This window comes from Poecilia mexicana, unplaced genomic scaffold, assembly GCF_051168715.1.
Source record: "Poecilia mexicana isolate PSO_F unplaced genomic scaffold, ASM5116871v1 scaffold_1, whole genome shotgun sequence".
Lineage (NCBI taxonomy): Eukaryota > Metazoa > Chordata > Actinopteri > Cyprinodontiformes > Poeciliidae > Poecilia > Poecilia mexicana.
This window is the reverse complement of record NW_028263370.1, coordinates 1,636,207-1,654,386: the sequence shown is the minus strand read 5'-3', so window position 1 is coordinate 1,654,386 and position 18,180 is coordinate 1,636,207. Positions and strand designations below refer to the sequence as shown.

The window sequence follows — 18,180 nt, the reverse complement described above, 5'->3', positions numbered from 1 at the left end:
AGTGTTACCAAAATAAGAAAAACCATAATTAGAATCATTAAGGAAGAACAAAAGTGGAAAACAAGACAACTAAATAGAAAAACCTAAAGAACACCAAAAATGACAAAAATCCAAAACCAAACTCAAAACACCCCACATTCCAACAACTTTACATGTTTTACAGGGTAAAGTAGTGCTTAGCTGTTGTAACAGACAATACAAAGTAGGTTAGGCAACAAAGAACATGTACATAATTTTTTAATCTAGTTCAGCAATAAATAATAAATGTTTCTGGGGCACTTTTCATATTCATGAAACAGCAGAAATTACTCAGTAGATCGTGTAATGCACTACTGATGCATCTCAAGATAGGGCTCTTCTCAGCAAGATTTCTAGAAGTCCTCCTGCTGGAAGAGAAGTCAACATTATCTGTAGACACAGACCGCTGAATGAGTATATTGATTTCTCTATATCTTCCTTCAGTGAAACATGAATTTGTTAAAACTGCAATGACAAGTGGAGCCCTTGTACTAGATAAGTGTTTCTTGTTATGTCATCAGAGCATTCCTCCCGAGCGGTTTCTTAATGAATTCTACTAAAACCTTACCCCACCCAGGAACGCACATACTTATATATACACACACTCACACACAGAAGCACTGATGCGCATGCACACACAGGCACACATCCCTTTTCTAATAAAACACCTCTCCCTCTGTGCAAACTGCCCAAACTCCACTTTGGATTTTCATGTTGTTGTCTCTATGAAATGAAAAGACAGTTCTTGGGATATGTTGAATGACTAAATGTCCCCATGAGAGACATTTAAATATGGCTTTTCTCCATGCTCTTACCACCTTTAATTCTATAATAATTTGCTTCCAAGGAGTTACATTTTCTTTGAATATATCATCCTGACTTGATCAGTAGTTCCTGAAATTTTCTGAATATTCCTTTGTGGGGGTTTTTGGGATGCGTTTCTCTTGTTTTTTGTTTTTGTCCAAGCCTTCTACCCGACTCCAACATCTATGTGTGTTGGAGAAAAGTTGACAAGTAGAGGACACACAAAGAAGTATCAGGCTCAACAAACTGTCAGCAGATGCCATGAAATAAACCTAAAGAAATTTATAGTGAAGAGTATGTCTACACCAAGAGGAGCATTATAGCCAAAGCAATAATGCTCCTCTTGTAAAAAGTAAATGTGCTGGGTTTCTCTTTGGCACCCAGGGAATAATTCTGATTGTTACTTTGCCGGAGACGTCACTTAAAATAAATAAATAAATAAATAAATGATAATAATAATAATAATAATAATAATAATAATAATAATAATAAATAAATAAAGATTTGCCTTCTGTGTTTTTTCTTTTCATCAACTATGACCAACTAGTTTCAGTCCCTACTGATGAAAAGCATTTACATAGCATGATGTTGCCACTATTGTACCCCAGGATTCCTCTTATTCAATATTTATATGCTCCCACTGGCTCAGGTTATAACAGGAAATAAGATCAGCTACCATAACTATGCAGGTGATACACAGCTCTACATCACGATGTCACCAGGTGACTCTGAACCCATCCAATCACTGAATAGATGCTTAGAACAGATCAATGTGTGGATGTGCCAAAACTTTCTCCAGCTGAACAGAAACAAAACTGAAGTTATCTTTGGACCTAAAGAGGAGCGAACTAGAGTCAATGCACAGCTTCAGTTATTACAGCTAAAACCTAGTGATCAGGCCCAAAACCTGGGAGTAGTGATAGACTCTGACCTGAACCTTCAGAGCCACATAAACACAGTTACAAAGTCGGCCTTCTACCACCTAAAAAACCTTTCCAGGATTAAAGGACTAATGTCTCAGCACGATCTAGAGAAACTCATTCATGCGTTTATCTTTAGTCGCATTGATTACTGTAACAGCATCTTCACAAGTCTGTCCAACAAATCAGTCCTCCAGCTGTAGCTGATCCAGAACGCTGATGCTGATGTTCTCACTAAAACCAGGAACACCAGTTCTAAAGTCCTTCACTGGCTCCCTGTAGATCAGAGAATAGACTTTAAAATACTGTTGTTAGTTTATAAATCACTGAACAGCTTAGCACCACAATACATTAAAGATCTGCTGTTGTTCCAGACCTCTCAGGTCTTCTGGTTTTGCTCTGCAACCCCAGAACCAGAACCAAACATAGAGAAGCAGCGATCAGCTTCTATGCACCACAAATCTGTAGCAAACTTCCAGAAAACTGCAAAACAGCTGAAACACTGAGCACCTCTAGACTAAAAACCCACCTGCTTAGAGTTGCTTTGGAAACATAATTAATTAAGAATTTAACAATGGCATTGACTTAATGTAATATTTTAATTCTGTGTTGCATGACTTTGTGTTTTTATGATGTCAAGCACTTTGAAATACTTTGGCTCTAGTGGCTTTTATTTGAAAGTAGTTCGACAGGAAACAGAGTAATGAGACATGTGGCAAATGTTGCCAGGCTGTGAATCGAACTTGCGACCACTGCCATGAGGACAACACCTCCCCAAAGAAGCTACATTTTAGTGTCATCTGGCTAGAGTACTGACTTCAACACGTTTACTGTGTGCTCTATATAGTTTGAGACCAGAGTGCATTCAATAAGAATGTGATCATTACTGATGCCCATACTTTTGAGAACTTTGACCTGAGCAAAGTTGCTTTTTAAGTAAGAGAAGCATCAAATATAGCTCATACTGTCATCACTTAATGCTGCACAGTTTGGGGATGGAGATGAAAAGAACTAGTTCTTATTAAGGATGAACTGACACAACTGGGCCTATCACAATGACAAATTTTGCTGGATGACAAATTGTCTCAGAAGTCATTGTGATAAACAATAATGTTGTTCAGAGACCATTTTCGAGTAATATAAAGGTCTTGGCAAAATAATGCAAGAGCACATCCTCACAGATCAATTAACTTTTCATTCTAATGAGCATTTAACAGTGGGACATGTTGAGAACGAGAATCTCAATCGATGAATCATAATTTGTATTGACACACGGAGCATAAAATCAGCCAACAAAAGCATTCAGACTTTACTTATTTTATTAACTTTCAGCGCTGAAAGGAGACGCTTTACCATTACATCCGAGAAGAGTTTCTAAAAAAGTCTGCAGCGTCTGAGGAGAAAGAGGAGGGCAGCTGATTATATGAACTGAAGACACTCCCTGAAATCACACCATGTCTCTGTGGCCTGATAAGTTTCTGTTTCTCGTGAGAAATATGCTTTAGTGTCTAACAGAATCAAAAATGTAACTCTTTACTATGGGCCCTTTGTCTAACAGCGTGTGACTCTTTCTCGGCCTTGGTAACGCATCTCAACAGACAGTATTTATTTTGGACATTTTAAATATCTAAAATAAATAAACAAAAGAATAGAAACAACAAATAAAATTGATCATGAAGTCTGTGTTAACAAAATTGTCTTCCAAAATAGGCCAGCTGAGTCCAAAGCACCACACTGAAGACTGTTATATTCCAGTTTTTGGTAGAAAGAGAGAAAAGTGAAATACAAATCATGCAAATTGAAAGTATTAAACCCATTTTCATTTATTATGTGATTAATTGATTTTCTTATTGCGACGGTGCTGTTTGAGACAAACTCCAAGCAGGTTTTGTTGATTACTAACTTATAGATGTCCTGTGGCCAGATTCTCCAATCAAGCTTTAGATGAAGTTCTTCTAGAATTACAGCAGTTCTCTCAGCTGCTTACCTATGACTGCTCCCCCTGCTTATCCTGTCATTATAGGTTGTCAGTCATGTACTGGCTGGTTTGCTGTTGTGCCAGCCTGCATTTTCATATGATTAGTTGAACAATGCTCCCTGAGATTTTCAATGTTTTGGGATATTGTTTTATAAACTGATTTCTTTATATCTCTGCATTATAATAAAAGTATCATCAACTTTACAGATCATCAACTGTGCATTTGTTTGTGAGTAAACTTAATAAAATAGCAGAGGATCGAACACCTATTTCCCCATCCACAGAAGGAAATGGGGCCTGACTCATGACTTTTGAGTGTTACTGTACAAGTCTTACATCCCGTCCTCCCTGGTGTGTGCACAGGTGTGTCTGCTGGTTATTCCTCTCTACCTCTGCCTGGTGAAGTCTCTGGAGATTCGTCGGTATGTCCTTACTGCGTCTACTACAACCAACTCGGTGAACATCCGGATGAGCAGTCGGAAGACCCTCTCCATGGAAACTCATGCCACATTGACAACCTGTATCACAATGACAGTCCATGCCAGTGTAGCAGTCCACAACGATCTGAGCCAAAGATAAGCATCTGGAAATGCTTTTGGCTGAGACTCCGAAACAAGTTAGAACTTATTGTCTGCAGCAGATACTTCAGCAGGGGAATCATGATTGCCATCCTCATTAACACGCTGTCAATGGGCATAGAGTACCACGAGCAGGTGAGCCATTAGACTGCTAGCATGTTTGTGTTAACGTGCACGACTCGGTGCATGGCTCCCTCAGACCGAATGTGACTCCTGTCTGACTGACGTGCTAATCACTGTGTGTGAGAAAGTCAACAAATTTACCCTCCAATCAAAACTTACAGCACCCAGCATATGGGATCTCAACACCAGTGTGCATGCTTGGCTGTGTGTGGGTGTATGCAGACATGTATGAGGAGATGGGGAAACTCATAAGACCTCCAGTGCTAATTAAAGAGTGACCCTGGGAAAAGAGTAAGAGACTGAGCGGAAATAGAGCTGAGTCGCAGGAGAAGGCAGGAGTGAAGGGAAGAATCGGGTGGAGGAGGACAGATCTGACATTCCGATTGGCTGAATGTCGGCAGCAGACTGTGGAAAATGAGGGAAGATTTCATTTGCCATTCAGTCTGCTCCTTGACACATCTGGATGGCCATAGCATAGTGAATGTTGAATATTTAACTATAAGAGCTGCCTCATTTTATCCTATTTCTATGCCTGGATAGTCAGACGTGGCTTCACAGCTATGTGATGAAATAATTTCACCAAATGTATGAATAAAACCTATTTTTCAGTTACTATTTAAAAACTTTACACATCAAAATGCAAAAATGTCCCTGTGAGTATTGCAGTTCAGGAAAACACCTTTTTAATCTTCTGTGAGCAGCTTTGTGTCAGGCCAGCATCACTGGGCATGCTCAGAATCCAGCTGCATGTTTACACAGCATTGCTGCTTTGCATAATCTGTGAGAAAACTCCCTGGCTATGTTTATGGAAGCAAGGACATGTTACTCAAGCCTGTGGCATAAAGCATCCTGCTCATGTTTGAAATTGACACTTTTTCTCCTTCTTCAAGTTAATCATCATGATTAATAAAAAAAAAGGTAACACTTTATTTGAAGGGGGTTGAATAAGACCGTCATGACACCGTCATAAACATGACATAACACCTGTCATGAACATGAATAAGCCTTCATGAATATTTATGACTGTTGTCATAAAATGTCATTCGGTAAATTATGACACTTTTAATACAAAGTTGACATTATTCAAAATGTCTTTGTTATGACAGCTTGACATTAACCAAGAAATCATTACTGATATAAATTTGTTATAAAAAGTATTACTGATTGCACTTTAAAAATTAGGTATCACGATCCGTGTTTCTGTGTGTTTATTTTTGAGTTCTCTGTGTTCAGTCCTGTTTTCCTGTGAGTCTCTGTCCTGTCCCCCCGTTGATTGCTCCCCAGGTGTGTCTCATTCCCCTGATTACCCCGTGTGTATTTAAACCCACCTGTTGTCTGTGTTCCTCGTCGGGTCCTTGTCAATGTCAATGTCTAAGTTTGTTGTCCGTACTCGCCAGTAGAACTGTTAAGTCCTGGTTTGTGCTTGCTCCTGTCTAGTCCGATTTGTCAGTTGCTACCAGTATTTAGCTGCAAGCTTGTTTTCTGCCGTGCTGCCTGTCCTGGACTGTTTCGAGCATCATCATTATTAAATACATCTTAATCACCATAACCTGGGTCTCAGCGTCTCTCCTCACCTCACCAAAATGACAGTAGGACCCGACCACAAACTACGGTGAGGAGCTTACCATCATGGACGCCTGGACTAATCCCTGGTGGGGAACACGGCTGGTGCTGTGCCCACCAGGGGTTGGACCCCGCCGACATTGCCGCCCTGTGCCGCCGGAGGCGTCAACGGCACCACCGCCCTGTGCCGCCGGAGATCCCGGCCCCTGGGTCCCGTCAGTCTCCCCCGCCTCTGGTCCCCGCGCCGAGGCGGCGTCAGTCTCCCCCGCCTCTGGTCCCCGCGCCGAGGCGGCGTCAGTCTCCCGCGCCCCTAGAGTTCCCCGAGCTTCCCGAGTTCCATGTGGCTCCGCCCCCTGAGTTTGCGGACGACCCAGAACTCCCCGAGCCCGCTGCCGGAGCGCAGCCCCCCGAGCCAGAGCTTCCCGAGCCCGCTGCCGGAGCGCAGCCTCCAGAGCTTCCCGAGTCCGCTCCTAGTGCTCAGTCACCCAGTGCTCAGTCTCCCAGTGCTCAGTCTCCCAGTGTTCCCAGTGCTCAGTCTCCCAGTGTTCCCAGTGCTCAGTCTCCCAGTGTTCCCAGTGCTCCATCTGAGCCTCCAGAGCCTGCTCCGTCCGAGCTTCCTGCCGGCCGGCCCCTCTGCTGGCCCTCCAGGGCCTCCAGCCGGCCCCACAGGCCCGAGCGCCGGATACCGCCGGACCCGCTGGACCCGCCTCCCTGTCTTGGCTTCCTGCGCCAGCGGAGGAGACCGCCGGACCCGCCTCTACGTCTCTGCTTCCTGCGCCGGCGACGCCCGCCGAACCCGCCTCCGGGGCTCAGGTTCCTGCGCCGGCGACGTCCGCCAGATTCGCCCCTCCGCCCGCCCTGTTGGGTAGATTTTTGTTGTTGGACTGTTTTTCTATGGACTCTTGCCCTCCTTCCGTCGCCCCTCCACCCACCCTGTTGGGTTGTTTTGTGTTTTTGGACTTTTCTGTTGGGCGTCTGGTAGCCGCCCCTTAAGGAGGGGGTACTGTCACGATCCGTGTTTCTGTGTGTTTATTTTTGAGTTCTCTGTGTTCAGTCCTGTTTTCCTGTGAGTCTCTGTCCTGTCCTCCCCGTTGATTGCTCCCCAGGTGTGTCTCATTCCCCTGATTACCCCGTGTGTATTTAAACCCACCTGTTGTCTGTGTTCCTCGTCGGGTCCTTGTCAATGTCAATGTCTAAGTTTGTTGTCCGTACTCGCCAGTAGAACTGTCAAGTCGTGGTTTGTGCTTGCTCCTGTCTAGTCCGATTTGTCAGTTGCTACTGGTATTTAGCTGCGAGCTTGTTTTCTGTCGTGCTGCCTGTCCTGGACTGTTTCGAGCATCATCATTATTAAATACATCTTAATCACCATAACCTGGGTCTCAGCGTCTCTCCTCACCTCACCAAAACCGCTTTATGACATTAGGTAACTTTATGTTATTAAAGGTAAAGTTTAAACAGTAATGATTTTGAATAAAGACATTTTCAATAATGTCAGCTTTGTATTAAGTGTCATAATTTACCGAATGACGCTTTATGACAACAGTCATAAATATTCATGAAGACTTATTCATGTTCAGGACAGGTGTTATGTCATGTTTATGAAAGTGTCATAACAGTCTTATTCAACCCCCTTCAAATAAAGTGTTACCAAAAAAACACTTTATTTGTGTTTATTTGTCATTCACACATATTGATGTGAATGAGCTTTCACACCAATATGTGAAAGCTCATTCACAGTAAAACAGTGTTTTAATAATTTTTCAGTAATTACAAAGTTGACATCTTAATTTTTTACTCAGCATCCTATTGGCAATTAGCATGATTACCATGATTAGTGCAGCTAGCATTACAAAGCATTCAGTTTCTGCGTGTTTCCTGGTGAAGATAGACATGTACATTAACTGAAAAATTTGTAAAAGGTTGCTGGCATTGCCATAGTTACCATGTTTCATAACAGTGAAGGGTTACAAGTTCAAAAGGATAAAGTAGAGCAACTCTGTAGTTTTCAGCCTTCCTGTCATTTTTTTCATTTTTAAACATTTTTAAAAACAATATCTTGGCCAAGATCATTTGCTCCATCAAGGAATTTGTGTTTGGTTTTCAAACCCTGACATCATAGAATCAGAAAGTATAAAAACAAGTTATTGTTTTTTAACACTTCAGTGATACTGAAATAACTTAAACCAGTAACCCCATCCTCTCTGAAGAGTGCTGTTGCCAACACATCCTGGTAGATATTAATATAGCACATTAATTGACCAGAAAAGCAACTAATTTGGTTGTTTGGGACTTGCTGGTCTGTGTTCTGGCCTCATTAGAGCTGAAATTGACAGATTCCAGTCACCAGACTATTTTTCTGTAGATCTCCAATATAAATCCTTTATAAATTATGTACTTGTCACAACTAATAAGAAAATTTGTGGTTGGTCTTTTTAAAAAAACAAACAACAACAACAACAAAAAAGACACTGCCTCTTGTCGATACTGCTTGTCGTCCTGTGCATTTTCTTATGAATGGTGCCACATTTGTAATGAAAATGCATTTATGAGCAGACCAACAGAAGTGAATATGAGGGTTGCACCCAGAGGTCGCCTTTACGGAATATTTTCCGTATTTGACAGTTGTTGTTTTTTAAACCACGGGAAAATGTAAAGCCCGTCGGTTATTTTGACAGGTTATAAGTAACACCCCTGACTGACTGATGCACACGGGCAGACATTATAGACTTTACGCAAAGAGTTCATCGTAGACCCAACTAAAATCAATCAATAAAAAAAAAATCCTTTCTGAATATCATCTCATGGACTCTGAACTAAATGCGTCTTTCTGACCGGAGCTGACAGCAGTTATGGACCAGACACTTTGGAGAGTTTGCGCATTGCAAATCTTTGGTTGAAATGGCACCTTTAATTCAAGTCTCAACGGACCTTACCACAGGGGCCGCGTTTCATTGGCTAATGCCCATTTCACGTCACAGCGCAGCTACCACGTGCATGACCGTCTCACACATAGACATAATATAAGGATAGACGCCTCATGGACCGCTCTCGCCTATTGTCGCTGATGAGATTTAGGGCGGCCATCTTGGAGCGGTACTCCACTCCACTCAGCGTTATGTGTTTATCAGGCACAATGACGTATCAGTGGATTTAATCGATCATAACACACTTGTTACTGGAAACCATATTCAAACATCTATCAAAGCAACATTTATGAACAATTGTATTTTTTAAGTATGTTTTTAATACATAGGTCATCATATTTAAATATGCTTAGTGGCTATAACAATAGAATAGGAATGGAATATTCTGATATCGATGTATAAAGAGCATATTACAAAGCACACAGCCATTCATAATTTATTTAATAAATTATTTAGTAATATCAATATATATTTTATATAACTACACAAACACTAATAAAAAAAGATTAATAATGGCACAAATAAATAATGATTAATACTTAATTATATATATATACATATATATATATATAAAAAAATAAAAAATTCCCTTCTCACCCTCCGCGGGTGGTCTCTCTCATCCTCTGAGCTCGGGTCCTCTACCAGAGGCCTGGGAGCTTGAGGGTTCTGCACAGTATCTTGGCTGTGCCTAGAACTGCACATTTCTGGACTGAGATGTCTGATGTTGTTCCTGGGATCTGTTTGAGCCACTGCTCCAGTTTGGGGGTGACTGCCCCGAGGGCCCCGATGACCACAGGCACCACTGTGGTCTTCACCTTCTAGGCCTTCTCCAGTTCCTCTCTGAGGCCCTGGTATTTCTCCAGTTTCTCGTGCTCCTTTTTCCTGATGTTGTGGTCACTTGGTATTGCTACATCCACCACAAAGGCTTTCCTCTGCTCTTTATCCACCACCACAATGCCCGGTTGGTTCGCCATTACCACCTTGTCTGTCTGGATCTGGAAGTCCCACAGGATCTTAGCTCGGTCATTCTTCACCACCTTTGGGGGTGTTCCCCATTTTGACCTCGGGGCTTCCAGTCCATATTCGGCACAGATGTTCCTGTACACTATGCCCACCACTTGGTTATGTCGTTCCATGTACGCTTTCCCTGCCAGCATCTTGCACCCTGCTGTTATGTGCTGGACTGTCTCAGAGGCCTCCTTGCACAACCTACACCTTGGGTCTTGTCTGGTGTGGTAGATCTGAGCCTCTATTGCTCTGGTGTTTAGGGCCTGTTCCTGGGCGGCCAGGATGAGGGCCTCTGTGCTGTCCTTGAGTCCAGCTTTCTCCAGCCATTGGTAGGATTTCCTGATATCAGCCACTTCAGTTATTTGTCGGTGGTACATCCCATGTAGGGGCTTGTCTTCCCATGATGGTTCCTCCATCACCTCGTCCTCTGTTCCCCATTGCCTGAGACATTCGCTGAGCACATCGTCCGTTGAGGCTTTGTCCTTGATGTATTTATGGATCTTGGATGTTTCATCCTGGACAGTGGCTCTCACACTCACTAGTCCTCTGCCTCCTTCCTTACGGCTTGTGTACAGTCTCAGGGTGCTGGATTTGGGGTGGAACCCTCCATGCATGGTTAGGAGCTTCCGAGTCTTAACATCCGTGGCCTTTATCTCTTCCATTGGCCAGCTAATTATTCCGGCAGGGTATCTGATTACTGGTAAGGCATAGCTGTTTATTGCACGGATCTTGTTCTTGCCATTGAGCTGGCTTCTCAGGACTTGCCTTATTCGTTGGAGGTATTTGGCTGTGGCTCCTTTCCTTGTGACCTCATCGAGGTTGCCATTTGCTTGTGGTATTCCCAGGTACTTGTAACTGTGCTCTATGTCTGCTATTGTTCCTTCTGGGAGTGAGACCCCTTCTGTGCGGACGACCTTCCCTCTCTTTGTAACCATCCGGCCACACTTCTCTAGTCCGAATGACATCCCAATGTCAGTGCTGTAGATCCTGGTGGTGTGGATCAGTGAGTCGATGTCTCGCTCGCTCTTGGCGTACAGCTTGATGTCATCCATGTATAGGAGGTGACTGATTGTGGCCCCATTCTTGAGTCGGTATCCGTAGCCAGTCTTGTTGATGATTTGGCTAAGGGGGTTCAGGCCTATGCAGAACAGCAGTGGGGACAGAGCATCTCCTTGATATATGCCACATTTGATGGACACTTGTGCAAGTGGTTTGCAGTTAGCTTCAAGGGTGGTTTTCCACAGCCCCATCGAGTTTGCAATGAAGGCTCTTAGAGTCCTATTGATGTTGTACATCTCTAAGCATTCAATGATCCAAGTGTGTGGCATTGAGTCATAGGCTTTCTTGTAATCAATCCAAGCGGTGCACAGGTTGGTGTGTCGGGTTTTGCAGTCTCGGGTGACTGTGTGGTCTACAAGGAGTTGGTGTTTGGCTCCTCTGCTATTTATGCCGATGCCGATGCCCTTCTGTGCCATGTATTTATCCATGTGCCCGCTTATCTTAGCTGCTATGATGCCTGACATGATCTTCCATGTTGTAGAGAGACAGGTTATCGGCCGATAGTTGGATGGGACTGAACCCTTTGAGGGATCCTTCTGGATCAGGATTGTGCAGTCCCATTCTGTAGCAGTTGAGCTGCCAGTCGCTCATGGAGGGCAGTGAGTTTCTGTAGCTAACCACTGTGCATTGCTGTTGTGGGATGCCTCCCTTTCCCATATGCCTTTTCAGTATTGTTCAGTCTCCAGCCTTGGTGGGTCTGCTCTGTTGTTATTACCCTGCCATTGAGAGTACACTTTAGCTGGTTGGGTGGAGAAGAGCTGGTTAATCCTCCTGGCTTCATTCTCTCTTGTGTATCTCTTTAGGCGGCTGGCCAAGGCTTGGAGCCTTTGTTTGGCAGTTTCGAGTGCTTCAGGTATGGGCATCTGGCTGTACTTCTTAGGTACTGATCTTTTCATTGCACCTCTTTGGAGCTCTGACAGTTGGCTCACTTCCCTCCTTGTTATCTTGATCTTAGCCTCTAACCGTCTTTTCCATGGTGGATATTGGGTCTCATGGTTGCTCTTATAGCCAAGCATCTCAAGGATCACTGATGCTGAGTTGTATATCAATCAGTTCATTGGTTTCAGTTATGGTGTTGGTAGGGATTGTTCTCAATGCTGCATTCACATCTTCAATGAGACTTTCTGATGGTACTTCACTCAGCCGTTGTAATTGGCATCGGGGTTGTCTGGTGTTCATTCAGGCCATGATTCTCTCTCTCAGGTCAGTTGCTGCCTCGTTCAGCTCAGATGGTTCGTTCATTACTGGGGCTACATACCCAGTCTCTGGGCGGGTAGTTGTAGTTAACTCCCTTCTGACCTGGCGTCCTGGCTCCTCCCCTTTGTGTTGTACCTCGTCAATCTCAAGTTGTGATAGCAGTTGCCGTTTGCGGATGTTGGAACAATGAGCTACTAGTTGTTTGGCAGTTAGTGTTGACTGGGGATGTCGAAGTAACCATTCCTCCCACAGTCTTTGCATGCATGCCCCTCTGACTAGGGTTACTTGAGTAGTAGCATTCCAACAGATCCATGTTTTCATCTCTCGCCCATTTCCGTCTTGTTCCAGTAGCCCATTTTTCATCAAGGTGCTCTGGTTCCCTAGCACCTGACACAGACCTTGTTTGGCCGGGCGACGTCTGAGCCGGCATGTCGTGCTTATCAATGAGCTATACAGTCAGCTATATATATATATATATATATATATATATATATAGCTATAGCTATATATAAATTTCACGGTAAAAAATGGTAAAATACAACAGTTTATCACCGTAAAATCCGAACATTTTATTACCGTACAAAATACATGGAATCACCATCAGTCAACACTGTAAAATAAGTCCGTAAATTTACAGCAAAAAAATGGTAAACTAGTTACAGTTGCTGACTGTGATATAAAAAGCATTTAATTACTGTAGAAAATACATGGAATTACAATAACTCCATAAACATATATTGCAAGTGATTTTGAAATGTAGAAAACAGAGAAATCTATTGTAAAAAAATCATTAAAAAAAACATTGTATTGCCTGCAGCTAATTACCTTAAAATTAACAGAATTAATCAGCCAAAATGCCAAATTTTGCTGATGTTCTTTTTTTTTAAATTAAAGGTTTTGGCTCTAGTGTCCTTTATTTGAAAGTAGTTTGACAGGAAAGAGGGTTATGAGAGAGAGGGGGAAGACATGCAGCAAATGTTGCCAGGCCAGGAATCGAACCTGCGACCACTGGCACGAGGAATAAGGCCCCAATAAAGGGGTTGTGCTTCGCCCCTGCGCCACCACAGCACCTATTGCTGATCTGTATATCTATGATGTAAAACCATAAACTAGACTGCAAAAGTACTCTAAGAGCCTTCATTGCAAACTCGATGGGGCTGTGGAAAACCACCCTTGAAACAAGGGTGGTGCAAAAACTTGCACAAGTGTCCATCAAATGTGGCATATATCAAGGAGATGCTCTGTCCCCACTGCTGTTCTGCATAGGCCTGAACCCCCTTAGCCAAATCATCAACAAGACTGGCTACGACTCAAGAATGGGGCCACAATCAGTCACCTCCTATACATGGATGACATCAAGCTGTACGCCAAGAGCGAGCGACTCAATGATCCACACCACCAGGATCTACAGCACTGACATTGGGATGTCATTCGGACTAGAGAAGTGTGGCCGGATGGTCACAAAGAGAGGGAAGGTCGTCCACACAGAAGGGGTCTCACTCCCAGAAGGAACAATAGCAGACATAGAGCACAGCTACAAGTACCTGGGAATACAGCAAGCAAATGGCAACCTCGATGAGGTCACAAGGACAGGAGCCACAGCCAAATACCTCCAACGAATAAGGCAAGTCCTGAGAAGCCAGCTCAATGGCAAGAACAAGATCCGTGCAATAAACAGCTATGCCTTGCCAGTAATCAGATACTACAATTGAGAAACTGGAGAAATACCAGGGCCTAAGAGAGGAACTGGAGAAGGCCTGGAAGGTAAAGACCACAGTGGTGCCTGTGGTCATCGGGGCCCTCGGGGCAGTCACCCCCAAACTGGAGCAGTGGCTACAACAGATCCCAGGAACAACATCAGACATCTCAGTCCAGAAATGTGCAGTTCTAGGCACAGCCAAGATACTGCGCAGAACCCTCAAGCTCCCAGGCCTCTGGTAGAGGACCCGAGCTCAGAGGATGAAAGAGACCACCCACGGAGGGTGAGAGGGGAATTTTTTTTTATATATATACACATGATTTAGCTTCATTTACAGCCATTTCACAGTGACACTAGCATAGTTACATTCAACCACAGCCATATACATATCTCTGAAGTCTCCTGCTTCACACAGTATTTTACCCCTCTTTTCTACTGACCTTCCAGCTTTGTGTTTTCCTGTTAGTTTCCCATAGTATGGGCTCTATGCACTACACACTTATGCGTTTGATTATTAGAGTAGAAGAATTTTCAGTTCAGCAAAGACAATAGCGAACCACTGTAATTTAAAAAATAATGGCTAAAAAAATCCGACAAGTTGTGTAAGTTTCTCAGTATCTCTACTTCAATATTGTGTTGACAGTGAAGTTAAGCTGGTAAAATTGTTAGTGGAGGGCAAAAACGATATTCTTTTACTTGCCATCCATTGCCACTCTGCCACCGTCGAACAATTCTGCTAACAAAATGAAACCTGAGATGTATGTATTTTTAATCTACTTTTTCTCTGTATCGGCTACACTCTTTGCCATAGCAACTGACTGACAATTCACACCAGTAATTCACTTTATTGCTCATCTTACCTTGTAAAAAAAACGAATATCTTCAGAGGCAGCAAACCTTTCCAAACCAAACTTGTTACTAATGGACATGTCCTCCATCTACCTCTGGAGTGAAGCAATCTCAGATCGGAGTTCCTCAATTATACTGAGGCGCCGCCTGGAATCTTGGGCCCCATGACAAAACATGAAATTGAGCCCCTCCTGCACACCTGCTGTTACAGTTTCTTGAGTCTATCTGACCCATCAAAAGCGTCACAATTTTAAAGGCTTGCAACTGCCTTTTTTTCTTTGGTCCAATACTGATACTAGCACAATATTCATTGCTAGTGAATTTTACATCCAACAGTCCGCATACAGTATGCAAATAGGTTGCCTAAATTTTTATTAGTTTTAGTTTATTGAAATGTCTCTCCCCACCAGCAACAGTCATAGGCAACTTGCAAAATATACACAAAGCAGTCCAGACTTCTAAAAACTGCTATGTTGTTGCATTTTGATCAAGCTGCAGTATATAACTTTAATTAAAATAAGTTTTTTTCATATTTGTTAAAACTGTCACCATGTTGTGACAGTTTGCTATGAAACAGATAATCAGTGAAAAGATCAATCTTCTCCACCTCCTCCCTGAGCTACTATTGCTAGCTAAAGTAATGTAACGTTCCAGCCAAAAACAACCAATCAGAACCTGGAGGGTCTTAGTGTTGTTAATCAACGTCATTTACTCACTGCCAAATGTGCTAATGGCAGAGAAACAACTTTCCATACAGGAAGGGGGTGTATACTGGTATGGTGGTTAGAGCTGCTGCTGACTGACTCATCTGTTGTTAAGCGCAATAAAAGGTACAGGCGCAAGTTAAATATATTAATTTGTTGGTAAATTTGTTCCTTCATTCAATAAATTAAATGGAGGCAAACAGTAGTCTATAGCTAAGCTAAATATGCTAAATGGTTCATAATCTCACACAGTGTACCCACCTCTCTTGGAGAAGAACTGGGTTACAAATGGGTTACTCAACACGCTGGGTTACTCATGTCTTTTTCTCTCTCTATCTCTATATTTTTAATTTTTTTTTTGAAAATCCAACTATTATTTTTCTTGACAGCATAGTAACTACCACAGTCATTCTTGTCTTCTACCAACTGCTGCTTAACACCGTCACCTTCACGCACTAAGCAGGAACAAACCATTTCATGCAGATCCAGGAGGGTGTTCAGGGTTAATATGGATGTGTGGTTTTTGTTCTGGGAGTGGCAACATTTAATTTTACTGCTAAAAAATGTTTTAAAAACATGAAAAGATTAATTTTGTTATTAACAGGGCCCTAATTTTGGTGGGGGGGGGGGCTGTCGGCCAGGGGCCCTTGGAATTGTCCTAACTTTCCACCCGTATACGGCGCCCCTGCCTAGATCCAATCCACCTGGCACTGCAAAGACAAGCAGTTGTTGTGGTCAGGACATACAACTTCCACATCCTCCTCCTTTGGAGAATCTGGACGATGTCTTCCAAACACCAGGGCGAGGGATCAGAAGAGAGAAATTATTCCATTCAAAAAGAATAGGAACAGCTCTGGTTAGAAACCGGCGCTGTCCTTGCGGGTTTGATGGCTCTCTCATTTAATGGCACAAAATGAGAGAGATCTTTGTTTGATTTGTAATCACAAAATTACCTTTTTGAATGTTGACAATCTGTTTTTTCCTCAACTCATCCTCTTTAGGGAATGAAAAGAAACTCAAAGTAGAGTTGCATTACATTGGCGCTGTACACTTTGGGACGTAACAGTGGTAGATTAATAAGCTATTCTATCTTATTTGGAATGAAATGAAAACTTTGTTTTTTTTATGTCATTCTCTAATCAAACAGCCAATATGCACAAAAAACAAGTCTAAAAACCTACCACTTACATGGTTTCCCTCAGAAAACTTGCTAAGCCCGGTGGTCAGGGTGCTGAGGCAGTCCACTGGCGGTCCACTGGTGGTCCACCGTGTTTTTGTATTAAAAGATGTTAAGGTGACAGGAAATTTAAAAATATCACTCGGTAATTATATGTTACGGGAAAACATCGACAGTGAGACACTACTTAAACCCACAACTAGTCTTAAAAACAACAAATCAAAATATACAATTAAAATGAATAGCAATTATTTGCACTTTTGTTTAATCCAAATTAAGTCAGCAGCTCCATCAGGCCACCCAGGGCTTCAGAGGCCCCATAAATGCTGATATTTTAACACAGACCACAGATACATGAATGTAACACTTGTTTATTGAGATGATCAATGCTGCTAAATTTTATTCAATTTCAGCATACATAAATGTAAAGATTTTAAATTGTTTAAGATTTAAATGCAAGATTTTAAGGAGCTGGCAAGTTTACTTTGTAAAAGTTCAAAGAACAATATTCATAGTTAGCTTGTTTTGTTACCACAGCTACAATCTGATGCTGTGAGTTTAATGTTTGAGTTTGAGCTCTGTTTGTTCACAAATACAATTTAGTTAACTGCAATTATAACTGACTGCTTTTTAGGTTGGCCAATTAAACTACTCCCCTTCTCTCAGATTAAGTCCAACACATCTGGTAGAAGTGTTGATGTTTTTAGCAACAAGGGGGCCCCTAAATCAAATTCTGCTCAAGGCCTCATACAGCCTTGGACCGGCCCTGCATGATGAGGTAATCTGCTGCACTACGCAGAGATGCGCAACAAACGGGAGATTTAATTCAATGCTGCTAATGTGGCTTTAGTAGCTCTTTCATTTTGTGTCGGTTGAGTTTTTAATAAGCGTCACAGAAACTATTCTGGTTGGTCGGGTTTATGGGACGAGTTTCTCAGATCTCTGCGCGGAGATAACTGTCTGACTAAGTGGATAAAGCATTTGATATGGTTTGATGCATTGTGTAACCGGAAAAATATTACTAAAAATAAAATCAGCGTGATGCGTTACAGACAGGAGAGCGCGGAAGCTCCTAGTGCTAGTTCGTTAACTAATACACCGGCCAACTGAGGAACACAAAGATAAACTTTATCAGCGCAGGCAGAGTCGGGATGGAAAAGCCGCACAAAATTCTTTGTTCACAAATATAAATCATTCTCACCACTCGCTCAACGCACCTCTGAAAGCGCGACTACAAGTTATTCTTGCAGTTCAAGTAGAGCTGCGCAACCAGAGCTAACCAGAGTGGTTTAAAGTCCTACCTTGATCAAAAACTCTGGAAAGAATCATAATTCCTCACAGGGGGTTGATGTCAATATCCATACAAGTCAGCCTGTGTCCAGTTTGAGTGAAAGGAGGCGAGCGGGATCCACGCTGAGGTAAACTTAATCCAGTTACTGCAGCGCACAAGGCAACACGCAGAGGCGCCAGCGGTGTGATTGGTCCGGTTTTAAGTGCAGAAACTATAAACCTATCTTCTATAAACATATCTTTCAGGAATAAATCTGCTCCGCCAGTGAAGCGTTCAGAGCAACAGAGA

General features: G+C 42.6%; 1 protein-coding gene across 1 annotated transcript in view; it reads left to right on the top strand.

The window, feature by feature from the left end:
• Nucleotides 1-18,180, top strand: part of LOC106908529 (voltage-dependent T-type calcium channel subunit alpha-1H-like) — a 290,955-nt gene that overhangs the window by 155,216 nt on the left and 117,559 nt on the right. Inside the window, exon 10 of the mRNA XM_088014499.1 lies at nt 4,084-4,433. Within this exon, the coding sequence (XP_087870625.1) occupies nt 4,084-4,433 (350 nt within the window). The remainder of the gene's footprint in view (nt 1-4,083; nt 4,434-18,180) is intronic.